The following is a 12971-nucleotide window of genomic DNA, read 5'->3' on the forward strand; positions in this document are numbered from 1 at the left end:
CTACACTTCCCATAATGCAACATGATGATAGTTACACCTTGCTTATCTGGCAAATGTCCTCGTCTTTCAAACTGAAGCTCTCAGTATGAATGCAGGCCTTTCAAAAAAAAGAAAAAATTGTAATCTTCAAGCCCAAACTGAGTAATCCTGGTGACATCACTATGACACCATCAGGGCTATTTTCCCAGACTTAACAATATTTCAATGTTTTGGAAAGTAAGCCTTTTCGCTTTAGAGTTAGATGTTAAGGTCAAGACCGCTTCTTATGTCGTTACGTTGGATGTGCAGCTAGGCAGCAGCCAGTTAGCTTAGCACAAAGACTGTAATTGGAGGGAAACAGCTAGCCCTGCCCTGACGAAGATAACAAAAGGTTTATGTGCCAAGTTTCTCTGCTGGTAGTACTGACTTCAGGCTGGTTGCTTGGCAAACCTCACAGATTTGATAAGATATCAGGACACTTCCGGACGCTAGATAAAAAAAAAAAAATAAAAAAAATTATCCTGGTCTGGTTCCAGAACTCAAGCATCAAAGTCGCACTAGCTCGGGGTTCATACAGCTTAAGTAAAGTTCGAGCAATTTTCAAGCACTTTCAAGATAACTAGACCAAAAAATTCCAGACTCTCTAAGCCTTTATCACCACAGCTAAATCATTATATTACCAGCTGTTTATATTGACTTTGATTGTATGTTTTGATCACGATTCTTTAATGCTCGCTAATTTCTATGGCAGGCGGCAAAAACCCCCCCACAACAATGGGATTGTTTCATCAGTCCATATTGTCATTGCTTAAAGTTTATCTCATATAAACTTGGGGATAAGAAAGCACAGGAGCCACCAGTGTGAGTTAAACAGGGTTAGGATTACACCAGGTCACCATGGGGTCCCATTCTCATTACAATAATCAACAATGACGGGCTTTTCAGTGGAAAAAATAGACAAACAGCACTGGGAACTGCAAAGTTTTGTATTGAATCAGGTGGGTCAGGGACGTGAATGTGTCGTCAACAACGCGCCAGCCAAACAACGCGTGTTGCTAGACAGCAGGGCGTGCTTGAGTTTTGGGTCTTACCGCTTCTGCGAAGGTGTCATCAGAGCTGAGACCTTATCATCATAGTATTTCCTCATGGCGAAGCGGTCCAACGCCTGATCAGCACTTTGAGGGAGACAGAGAGACACATTAAACACTTTAGGCAATTATGACTCCAGAGAGCGATTACACTCCGCTGCTCTATAATTGAATGCTGTTAACCCCTAACTTAAATTAGGACAACACACACACACACACACACACACACACAGACATGCATAATGGGCAACAGTGAAAGTAAGCAGAGAGACAGGGGATTCCAGCAGAGAGGAAGAGAATGGCAGCCTTAAGTAAACACGGAGGGGGAGAGGAGGACAGAGAGAGGCCAGAGTGTGTGCACAGCTCTGCTATTCAGACAGACCTAAAACCAACAGGCGCTGGAGCCTTTTCACCACAGCTCTGTTTCTCTCTCGTCGGCCCTCTCCCTCTAACCCCCCCGCCCCCTGAATCTATTCCATTGTAAATCTGCCTCATTGTTTTCCTATCTCTTCCTCTACCTCTTTTTGTCTTTCACATTCGCCTTGCCGACCCGGTTCTTCCTTCCAGCGGGACACAAACATTAAAGGGAAGCACAAATCGAAGGCCGATGTGTGCAGAAAGGATCTACCTAGTGGCATAACACCAGGCCGCCTCTCCTCGTGTTTGCTCCATTTCTTAACTTAAGGGCTCAGTGAAGCACCAGCCTCACTGGGTTTGTACGGCTAACAATGGCTAGAAAATTTGGTTTTCTTCTCGATGAATAGATTTCATGAAACTGACACTGTAGCCAGAAGCAGTTACAGTAACTTGCATGTTTCCTAGTTGATTCATGCAACTCAATACGGGGTGATTCATGGCTTAAATTGTGTGGGTTTTCTTTCAGATTTGAAAAGCGGTGACTTTTCTTTGACTCACTGAATTTGAATCACCTTGACCCTCAATTAAAAGGGAGGCGATAAATCATCCGCGGTTAGGTAATGACATTGCTTGTGGTCTTCGTCAACTGTTGTGGGTTGTTGTTGATATCAGCCGACAGAAGGTGGGGGCGCACTCATATCATGATAAATCCTGACATATTCAGGGAAAACAAGAACATTTAAAGTAACATGACATGAAAATGTGACACACTGCAGTGGTTACCTGGCTGACACGTCGGTGAAATGCACAAAGGATGAAATGACGACTCCGATACGACCCTTGCCGCCCTAAAGAACCATGACAGACAGGAGATGAGTCACTACACATGCAGCACTTGTGGTTTTAGTCTGTTTTAAACGCCCAACATACTTGTTTTCTAAGTCATCTTCCAACTATGAGTGATGGGATCCTACATAAACGCACTTTTTTCTGCTGTAATTAGAACAGCATTGGTGTTTTTCGCATGACACATTTGTTTTTATTTCTTCTCTGTGCTCTCCACACTGCTTTGAAGTGGGCACGGCTAATTTAGAAAATGGGGGTGTCACATATTTGCGTGCATCATTGAGACTGACCAGGACATATGATGACAGTTGGCGGGTTATTTGGTCACAGCCAATCAAAGATGGGTGTCAAAATGAAGATTTTTTTTTTACTTTACATTGCTGCTCATAAATATTTAACATTATAGAGAAATACTTGTTGAAGTGCTTAAGTAACCACTAACTGCTGCCAAGTGTAGGTGTAATTAACTAGTAAGCTCCGTTAGCAGCGCAATTAGCGTACGTATTAGCTAAATGACTGCCCAGACTGCCCACTTGGACCACCTGGATGAGGAGGTTTTCGGGCTCAGGGCCGGGGGGTTGGGTGGATGCAGCGAGGTGGTGGAATGGGCACCAGAACTGGAGCCAAGCAACAGAACCGGTCTCAGCAGCCTCCCCATGAACATGGCCATACCTGGACCGAACACAGCCTCCATGGAAGGTCAATGGAGGTCAGTTTGACAAAGGGGAATACAGTACAGAGGCGATTTACAGCAGCTCCGACCAGGATGACACAACAGGGCGGGTTCAGGAGAGACGTAAAGTAAAAACGGAGCGAGATCGGGCCTAGCGATACTATCAGACTATCGCCTCTTGAGGTTACAAAGTTGTATTTCGAGACAGGACAGGTCGAAGCTTGCTGGTTAGCATGCTAACTTCAGGAGGCATCTCTGTAACACGATACAAAGACATCTATGATACAACATCAACACTGTCATTCTTTGAATTCTGTTGACAATTTCAGTTCATTTCTAATGTGTTGCACCTTTAAAGTAAAAACTGACAAAATGTCATCCCCAAGTGTTTCCTTTGTATTAATTTAGTCAGCAGCAGATAGAAATAGTGACAGTCAGCTTTCATTTTTGGAGATTTCATGCCCGGTGGCACAGAAAATGACATTGTGCAATCAAAGTTCATAGGGAACCAATCCAAAACAATGATGGTGTCATTATTATTGTGCAATCAAAAATACATTTCATAATGATACATGAAAGCAAAAAACTAAAAAAGGGTACATTATTAAATCTAAACTAAAATCAACTGCCGCAACACAAGCTGTAGATGCTCACCCTGCAGTGTATAACAACCACATGAAGAGGGTCAGCATTGAGCCAGCTCTCCATGGCCTTACAGATGGTGCAGATCTTATCCAAAGGTGGAGCATGCATGTCCGGCCAGCCTGTATCCAGGGTCTGAAATCGCAGAACTCACTGTAAACATCGACCCATGAATCATCAATCAATGTTTGCTGTAGCTGCTTAGACACAGCTGATCAAAGTTTTCCGAACTTACCTTGGGGTTCATTTTAGAGAGGTCGTGTCTTCTCTCTGACAGGTTGATGATCTAAAGAGAAAAATACAACAAAGCCCATGACTAATGATGTTTTCTAAGATTACTGCATTCTGCTTCTTAAATTAGCACGGGTGAAAGATGAACTGTGCCTCCAGATCAATACTCTCATGTCAATATCCCATGAAAGCCCATCAGCCCTGACATCAATACTGTTTGCACTTTGACACTTGACTTCAAGGTGAGACAGCGAGCGGCACACAGGCGAGCACTGACCAGGTAATTATCCGCATGCTTGGACTTGAGCATTCGCGTGACGTCCTTCAGGTTGTGAGAGTAGATCTCCTCCGAGCAGCCCCGAGGGAAGGACACGGCGATGATACGCTCTGTGATGTACGTCAGGTCGAGCTCATAACCCTCCTCCATCTTGACTCTTGTGGCTTCCTGTGAGAATTAATGAGACGGAGACACATGTGGGTTCAGTTACCTCGCACCATTCCCGCTTTAAAGCAGGTGACTTTGCTCGAGTCAATATTTGACGGTCAAAGTCCTCAGCTTTAGTCATTGTGTCCGAGTTTCCCGCAGATATCTTTAGAGAATGACCTCAGTTCCAGATTGCATGACAGAGGGTGTCTTGTTTGCTCAGAAACGGTCAACAGTGTGCGTCACACATACTGTACCGGTTGAAAAGAAACACTATATCAAGGGCTTTTGAGCATGTGAGAGATGATTGCTACTTATCTCTACTGCAAAAAGAGACACAGTGCAGTGGTATCAAAAGATTGACACCAGCAATCTAGTCAGTCAGTCCGTCAGTCAGTCAGTTGGAGCAACAATGACAAAGACAAAGAAAACTTTCAAAGAACTCCGGTTGAAACCAGTTGCTGTAAATCCCTGAGTGTTGGTGTGTCCCTGTGACCTCATGGCCGTGCACTTCCTGCAGCGGTGGTCAGGAGAGAGCCTGTCTCACACCACCACATCCACAGACACATCCCTTACTCTCTTATCTAGTCATCTCTGTATGCTCTGTGCGAGAGAACGGCACAGTGTTGACAAAGTGCTGACACTTTGTAGTCGATTAATCAATAAGTCAACTGACAACTAATCGTTTTCTAACAAGCCATTGCCGTTTCCAGTTTTTTTAAATTGTGCTTTCCTTCTGTTTGTTTTCAAATTAATATTTTCCAGGTTTATGATTGTTATAAACAATCTATTCAAAGTCATCATCTGGATGTCTGCATATTTTGTGTTCACATGTTGTTTTCTTATTGTTTTTGATGGCGTTTATGTGCAGGACAATGTTTTACGAGGCTTTGAAGATTTTTATGTGTGTTTCGAGCTACTCTTGGTATTGTGTCAAGGCAGCTAGGGGAGGCTTATAGTTGTAACACCAGTTAATCTTCATAAATTCAAATGTTAATTGGGTAATTTGAATAAAGCTTCCTTTGTCAATGCCAGCTGAAGGGAAAAAGGTACTTCTTTTAATTAAAGAAGAATCAAACCCTCCCTTATAATCTTTATGTGTTTTTAATGTTTTAATTTTTAACTTATTGGTATTTCATTTTTAACTGTCAGACAACTGTTGTCATTTGTAATTTCATTTAGTCTTTTAGTTGTTAGCTTCTGAAAACAGAAAGTACTGTATCTTCTGCTTATATGAATCAATTTTCTTGTTTTTCTCTTTTCTTTATGTGGGAGGTTGAATTCTTGCCTCCATCTTTATAGAAGCTGGTGGCATGTAACAAAAAGTTCAGTGCAACTAATGCTGCAATTTCAATTTCTGTCGATCAACTAATGAATTAATCGACTAATTGTTTCAGCTCTACTTCTATCCCTGTCAAAATCAGATTTTTTTTGTATTAGCTCTATATCAAACACTGAAAAAACTGATTCACACTAGTTTGTAAGGTATAAGTAATCAATAGGGGTTGATAAATGATTCAGATCTCACACAAACACAAGCACAAGCATACACTCAGAAACAGAAACACATTCCTCGAGCTGCCAAAGATACCATCATCCTTCTTGAATGACTCCAATTGTTTGTTGTGATTAAAACGATCCATAGACAAGAATGTGTCCATCAATTTGCAATGACTGCAGGCAACAGCCCAAAACTTTGAAGGGGTGGGAGGCAGAGAGGGAGCCATAAACCAGAGACAGTGTGGTCACAGCTTAAACCAACCCTCAGAGCGGAATGAAAGAGGCCATGTGTATGAAGAGGTCATCTCTCGGGGAAACAGGGCTGTTTTGTGTTGGTGGAGGTGGTGGGAGCAGGGGCAGGAGGTCCTCCAGGATTGTTGGAACTAATGGTGGGGTTAGTCTATTTCCCCTGAGACTCTGAGGAAAAAACTGTTGACTAATGGGAAATTAATGAACAGGTCGGCCCAGTACTTAGACTCTGTGTATCTCCAGGGCAGGGGCATGGGAAGAAGGCTTAGTGATGTTTTGGAAGTGTCAAAGTACTGTGCTAACGGGAGACTGGAAGAGTATCTAACCAACACTTAACCTCCATTTGACCCAGGAGTGTGAAAACATGTGTCTTTATTAATTTGATGCCAATGAGTATAAAGATCTGCTTTAAAGGAATTCTTTAAAAGTTTGACATTTTTGTGAAAAGCATTCATTTTCTTGCCAAGAGCTGGATAAAAAAACGACTTAGGTAATAGGCAAAAAATTCCTTACGCATGAAGCTCACTAATTAACATGTTATATCTCACACGTTTAAAACATGAACAAACCAAAGTGTAAAAACAACAACACATACTGGTAGGCTAATTTTGTTAACTAAATCCAAGCTAGCTGTTTCCCCCTGTTTCCAGTCTTTACGCTAAGCTAAGCTAAGCTAAGCTAACCAGCAGCTGGCATTAGCGACATATTTAACAAACAGACATTAAAAGTGAAATCAATCTTTTTATCCAACTCTTGGCAAGAGAGCAAATAAACATTTTGTTAATCAAAAAGTCAAACTATTAAATAACTGATTAAATAACTAATGTCAAGGTAGCTAAAGAGAAATAAAGATTTCAACCAGTTCAAATAAAACCCGTAAAGATGCAAAAAAGTTAGCTAACACACCAAATTATGAAATAAATGATAAAGCTTCTAAATCAAGCTAACATTACTGCGAGTAGCCTTTAGCTTAGCCTCCCATAAAGATGGCGGAACAGCTAGCCTTGCTCTGACCAAAGGTAACAAAATCTTCCAACAAGCATATCTAAAGCACTAATTTAACACAAAATGTTTCACATGTTAAATACAAAAACCAAAGCGTAAAAACAACAAATTTTACGGGGGGGGGGGGGGGGGGGGGGGGGGGTGGTGGTGTTATGTTTCCAGTTACCTTTGGACAGATCAAGCCTAGCTGTTTCTGCATTTCCAATTGTTATGCTAAGCTAGGCTAACCAGCTGTTGGCGTTGGCTTCATATTTAACGAACATACATGACAATGATATCATATTCTCATCTAATTCTCAGCAATACAGCAAATAAGCATAATTATAAAAAAGTTAAATTATCAAATAACTGATTTCAAGGTAACGAAACAGATAAGATATAAATGTTCCAACCAATTCAAATAAAAGCCATATAGATAACATATATATAATATATCACATTATAATATAAATCCCATCCATAAATCCTAATCCTTCTAAACATCGACCTGACGCTTATTAATGTCACATGAATCATTCATGCAAAACACTGCAGCACCCAACATCCTTTTTCCTACAACTCACTTCTCCCACTCATCATTCAAGCTAACATGAGCGACTTGCCCCAGCACGCACTAAAGATAATTGGTCTTTAATTTGCACTGACTGCTTTTGTTCCTGGTTTGAGGCGCAGCATTAGCTCACAAAGGCAGAATAAGCAGTGCCAAGGAACTCAAATCCCGAGCCCACCCATGGCACTGTGAGAGCAAAGGCTGGTAGAGCGGCGGGGAAGGCGAGGAGAGACTGGAGAAAAAACGGGTTGCCAGGTCTGCTGTGGGCAAGCTGCGACAGGTTTGCTAAGGTCAGGATGTTGGGGGATTAGGGTGTGTCTGGCTCCCCCAGCTCCAACCCCTGCAGGTAAGAGCTTGACTAGGCTGCGTGGGTGCTGTCAGCCACGTTCACACATGCATGACCATCACTTGGGACCGGCTCCAAATGCCTTTCATTCAGTTATCCAGAACAACGCTGCGAATGATTAAACATTACATTCACGAGTAAAAGAAATGCAGGGAAGATAAGAGTGGGAAGGCATATCAAAGCGCTGGGATGAAGCCCGTTTCTATTTCTGGAGCCACACCCTCCACCTGGACCGCACCGTATGGAATCTTCCATTTTGTACGAGCAGGTGAAGCACAAGATGAAAGCAGACGGCATCGTGTAGTCGGACATAAACTGTCTCAGAGCCACCACGAGTTCGTCAGGCCCTAAGGGTTTAATCACGGCCTAATCATGTGAACAGTGACCTCATAGTTGTTTTCATTTTTGAGTCGACTGTGGTGACAACAGTTGGCAAAAACCTTGCACGCTTGTCTGTCGCAAATCGTCTGCCAGGGGTTGAGCCACAGCAGCCGAAATCCATTTACGCGAAAGTTTGTTTGTATGTGATTAAGCTGGTTGCTACATGTCTACAGACTCCCTGACTGCGTTTTCCATTAGCGATCGCAGAGTGGCCATCATCCTGCAGATTGCTTTTACATATTTGTAAGGTGAAAGACAGCGTCAGTGATGAGACGGGGGTACGAGCGCTGCGGTAATGAAAGAAAGAAGTTTAGCTTTAATCAGCTGCAACTTTTATTTCTGTTATCAATCAATGCATCGAATCCTTTATGTATTCAATGTTTAGTCCAAGAGAATGTCAGAAATACGGAAGAGGATTAGGGCCACTGTTTTTTTCAGAATTTTGACTTATATCTCAGAATTGTGGGTATAAAAGGTGTTTTCTGTTCACTCTGGGTTCCCAACTCCTCAAAAACTGATGCTTTGGGATGGCGGCCGACCCGTCCTACAATCCCAAAGAGTCCCTTTTTGACAAGTTGGCACTCAAATACAGATTTAAGTCAGAATTTCACAGAAGAATTGTGAAAAACAAAGTCAGAACTCTTCCTTTTTTTGTTAACAGTGGCCCTATTTCTCTTCCCTATAAAAAATAATGACAAATTCTCACCAAAAGTTACCATCAAAGCGCCAAAAGTCCCCAAAAAATCCTTATATTGGAGAAGCTGCAACCACCTAACTTAAATCTAATATAATTCAAATCAATTAAACTTAAATGTCCACAACCATTACATCCGCACACATATGAAAGCAATCAAGGCGTCCCTTCCCCCCAACGCGCTCTGAAATCAAACTGAATTGCTTCTGTTGGCTCTGGCGTCGACTTTATGATTGACGTGTTGTGGCAACAGCCTCCATTTTGTGACAGCTTAAATATTATTCTAGGTCCATTAAAACTGAAATAATGTGTCTGAAATGAAAAAAAAAAATGATATGAACGCTTTTCCAAAAAGCACCAAACCCCCCTGTTGCAAATCAACACAAACTCTTCTCTGGTGCAGACTGCAGAGCTGCCGCTGCAGCTCCGGTTAGAGCTCAAAGTGGGGCGATAAAGCTCATTCAGCCCAGCATGTAGGAACTGGCTCTGTTCTGCACCTATGGAAAAAGCAGCTACACATACATCACACCGCTGTCTCTCCGGGAGACTCTGGACAGATTCATGATCTCCTGAGCTGTTTGTCTGCAAACCTGAGTAACACCTAAAGTGCCATAAATGCTTCAGGAAGTCTGGCTGCCTGCACGGGGGGGGGGGGACTGCTGGACTGTTTCACTGTTTACTATACACATTTTTACTAAATTTAGCTACAATTTTTCCCCATTAGCTTCTTTTCTTTGTTTGCCCGGCTCATGAAAAGAACTATTCATGCCTGTTTACAGCTCCATCAGATGACAGGAGTGGTCAACCAGAACCGATTTGTTTCTTGCCCTCTGGCTGCAGCTCCCAGTCGGTATTTAGCATTCACATCTAATAGCCACCTAATAACTTTGATACCATCAGCTTCACTGTTCCAAACCGCCCTGTATTCATACTTGGCACGAGCGTGCGCCTCATACTGCGGGATAACATGTCCACAGTGACATAACAGGCTGGCTGAAGGGCCACGGAGAGAGGGACAAGGCCACAGTTTGTTCTGGCCCTTTCCTGTCAGGGGCCCTATATGTTTACGCTGTGGCTTTCGACACCCTTTCACTGCCGAAGAACTGAAATAAACAGAAACTATGAGAACTATTGAACAAATCAAACCCACAGGAGGGGGGAAGCTTGGTATTTTTAGCAAGTTTATTCAGTAACTCTGGAACTCTAACGTGTATTTGTCCCACGTTTTTATGGGATATTTCGAAAGGGGGATAAAAATGACAGCCCTGGCTCGGAGCAAATCTGTGCACCCATAAGGCTCCTAAAAGTACTCCCTAATTACCGTTTTCTATCCCAAGGTCATAGTGGAATGCGTTCCAAAATGGATTACGTTCCCACTCTCGCTCTCTCGTTCCCTCCATCTCTCTGTTTCGCCATTCTTTCCCCCCTTTATTGCTTTCGTTCTCGTTCCTTTCTCCAGGTTCTCCGTCTCTCTCTCGTTTAATGGCTTACACATGTCAGCCAAGTGGCCGTGGCACCGCTGTGACAAAGTGAAAATGCCCCAGTGCTCAGTCCCATGCTGTTCCTCCCAGGGTTAGATCACAGTGTTCTGCTTACAGTACACAACCCCAGCCCTCTGCCAACCCACCTGTCCAAACCACACTATCAGGATGCCTCATTCATCAGCCGCTCCTCCAGTCCTTTTGTAATTGCCGGCTGTTATCAGCGAGGAAAAAAACTGACACTTTGGGTTTTCTTTCGCCTTGAGGGGCAGATATTGTTCATACGACTCTGACCTCAAAATAGAACCACCAACAAAAGCTGTAATTGCCAGTTCAAAAAAATGTTTCTCCTGCCTCTCCGGGTCTGTAATTAAAGCTAATCTTGAAAGAGTTTAGGCTGCAAACTGTTCGGAACAACCTGCATGGTTTATGTTGCTTGGAAGGAAGGAAGGTGCGCGGGCGGGTGTAAATGCAGGTGTGTGTCTCATTTCCAAGCAAGGAAAGGGAGGGACTGATAAGACTCGGGTGAAGAAGAGGAGCTGCTGTGATGTAAGGACGTTTGTACATGTCATCAACAATGGCTGCCTGAGAAACATAGCCCTAAGGCCGCAAATACCACGCAGCAGCTGTAGCGCAAAGAAAAAAAAGTCTCCTGTTCTGATCGTCTCCATCATTCCTCCACCGACAGAGACGAGTCCAAACAGTCGACAAAGGACGGAAAAGACTCGTTTCTCGAGGAGCTCTACGAAGAAGTCTTCCACAAGAATGGCCCCCATATGTTTCACATTATAAAAAAGGTCTCCAGTGCACCCGACAGCACAGGAACCCCCAAATTATAGCCGCTGCAGAACACAATTCGTCTAAAAAGCTAAAAAAAAACGACTCAGAGAGGTCAAGTCGAGCTTTAGGGAGCTCGAGTCGAGGGGCTGTAAATAAATACTCTTTCACATGAAAAAAGAAACACAAGATCAGTGCTTGCTCAGTTTGAATGACTCCCTTCTCTGTCTCCAGAGTGCTGCTGGTAGAGCTGGAGGACAAACACACACACACACGCACACACACACAGGACTCAGAGCCAAAGTAAATAAAGAGAGCAGTGGCCTGTTTTGCTCTTTGAATAAATGAGCAAACTCAATGAGATGTGACTGAGCAAAGGGCTGAAGAGAAGAGAAAACCTCTCTGTGAGGTGCTGCAGTGTGTGGAGCTCTAATCCTGCTTTTTGGGGGTTTTTTTAAGCACTGACCAGCCCGACTTTCTTTTTTTTTTTTTTTTTTAAACCCTCCCTTTGCTAATGATTGACGGTGGAAAAGTTCAGACTTACCTTTTCAAACTGCTCTGGATCTCCTCTCTGTCTCCTCTTCTGTTTCTCTTTGTCAGTCAGAGCTGCTGAAAGAGGAAGAGTGGTTTAAAGTCCTGCTCACAGAGCCCTCAGCCCGTCACACAGGCTTCATGCAGGCTGAGAGGCTCATTTTTTTTTTTTTTTCTTTTCCTCTGCTGGAATCTGCAGCCGAGCTCACTTTTTTGTGCTTTTTTTTTTTTTAATGTCCCAGCTGGACCCGGTGCTCTCCTCCTCGGCTCTTATCTGTGGATGTCTGTCGGTGATAAAAATGGAAGTCTGTGCTCGGATCCAGACGTGCCGCTTGCTCCTGTTGCTGCTCAGCCCCCCCACCACAGCGCACTTCCTCCAGTCCAGGCTGCCGCTGCAGCCGCCACAAGTCCTGGCATGGGGATAGTCCTCCCACTGCGCCGCTAGGGCTGTCTCCCCCTTGTTCCCTCCCCCTTCCACCCTACCTCCCCCTGTCCGTGGCCTCCTCCTCCTCCCTCTGCCTCTCTCTCCGTTTGTTCTCACCCGCACCCCTCACACGCAGACGGAGACTTCCTCCAGCCAGCCCCCCTCCAACAAGAAACCTCTACACATCTAAAGACAATGACGAAGTTTGCAGGAATACAATCAGCTTTTTGTGTCAAAGTGTAATTCTGCAAGTTGATACCGACAGGCGCAGAAAAAAGGCGCGCAGACTAAATTATTTGAGGTTTCTGCATAGGCTGTATGTTTTTACTCTTAAAGGGGCAATGTGTAGTTTTAGAGAAGAGATTCAAACCCAGAATTTTTATATTTACAATATTAATGAGGTCATAATACAAACCCAGAAATGTTTGTTTCTTTCCATAAGTGAATAAACAAGCTGTTCTCAGAGGAAAATAAGGTTTGAAGCTAGAAAGGTGGCAGGGTCCGCCACATGTAAACAAAGTAAAACAGAATGAAATTGTGTATAAGTATACTTATATCAGTCAATGATTAAAATGTCTTCCTCAAACTACATAGTGCACCTTTAACTTTATTGAAAAACTTCCAATTTATGACTTGTGATACATGTTCCAGAGAGCTTTTCACAATAAAAGCTGCAGTATTTCACAGTATAATACATTTTTTTCCAAATTCTAACAAAATAAAAATACCATGAATAAATTTGATCGCGCAATGTATTATAAAACCCAAGAAAAGGAAAGAGTAACACAGAAGA

General features: G+C 43.2%; 1 protein-coding gene across 3 annotated transcripts in view; it reads right to left on the reverse strand.

Moving 5' to 3' along the window:
* The window catches only part of LOC141016312 (tensin-3-like), a 35482-nt gene extending 23338 nt beyond the window's left edge, over window positions 1-12144 (reverse strand). Inside the window, exons 1-7 of one of the 3 annotated variants that reach the window (XM_073490601.1) lie at window positions 11964-12144; window positions 11768-11829; window positions 4094-4261; window positions 3821-3871; window positions 3598-3720; window positions 2208-2272; window positions 1071-1154 (exon numbers count right to left, since the gene is read on the reverse strand). In XM_073490601.1, the coding sequence (XP_073346702.1) occupies window positions 1071-1154; window positions 2208-2272; window positions 3598-3720; window positions 3821-3871; window positions 4094-4243 (473 nt within the window). In that variant the 5' untranslated portion in view covers window positions 4244-4261; window positions 11768-11829; window positions 11964-12144. Of the gene's footprint in view, window positions 1-1070; window positions 1155-2207; window positions 2273-3597; window positions 3721-3820; window positions 3872-4093; window positions 4262-11767 lie in introns of all 3 variants that reach the window. The other 2 variants (XM_073490600.1, XM_073490599.1) reach the window with 2 other exon arrangements.
* Between the last annotated feature and the right edge of the window lie 827 nt (window positions 12145-12971).

Source organism: Pagrus major, chromosome 21 (assembly GCF_040436345.1).
Source record: "Pagrus major chromosome 21, Pma_NU_1.0".
In the NCBI taxonomy this organism is placed as follows: domain Eukaryota; kingdom Metazoa; phylum Chordata; class Actinopteri; order Spariformes; family Sparidae; genus Pagrus; species Pagrus major.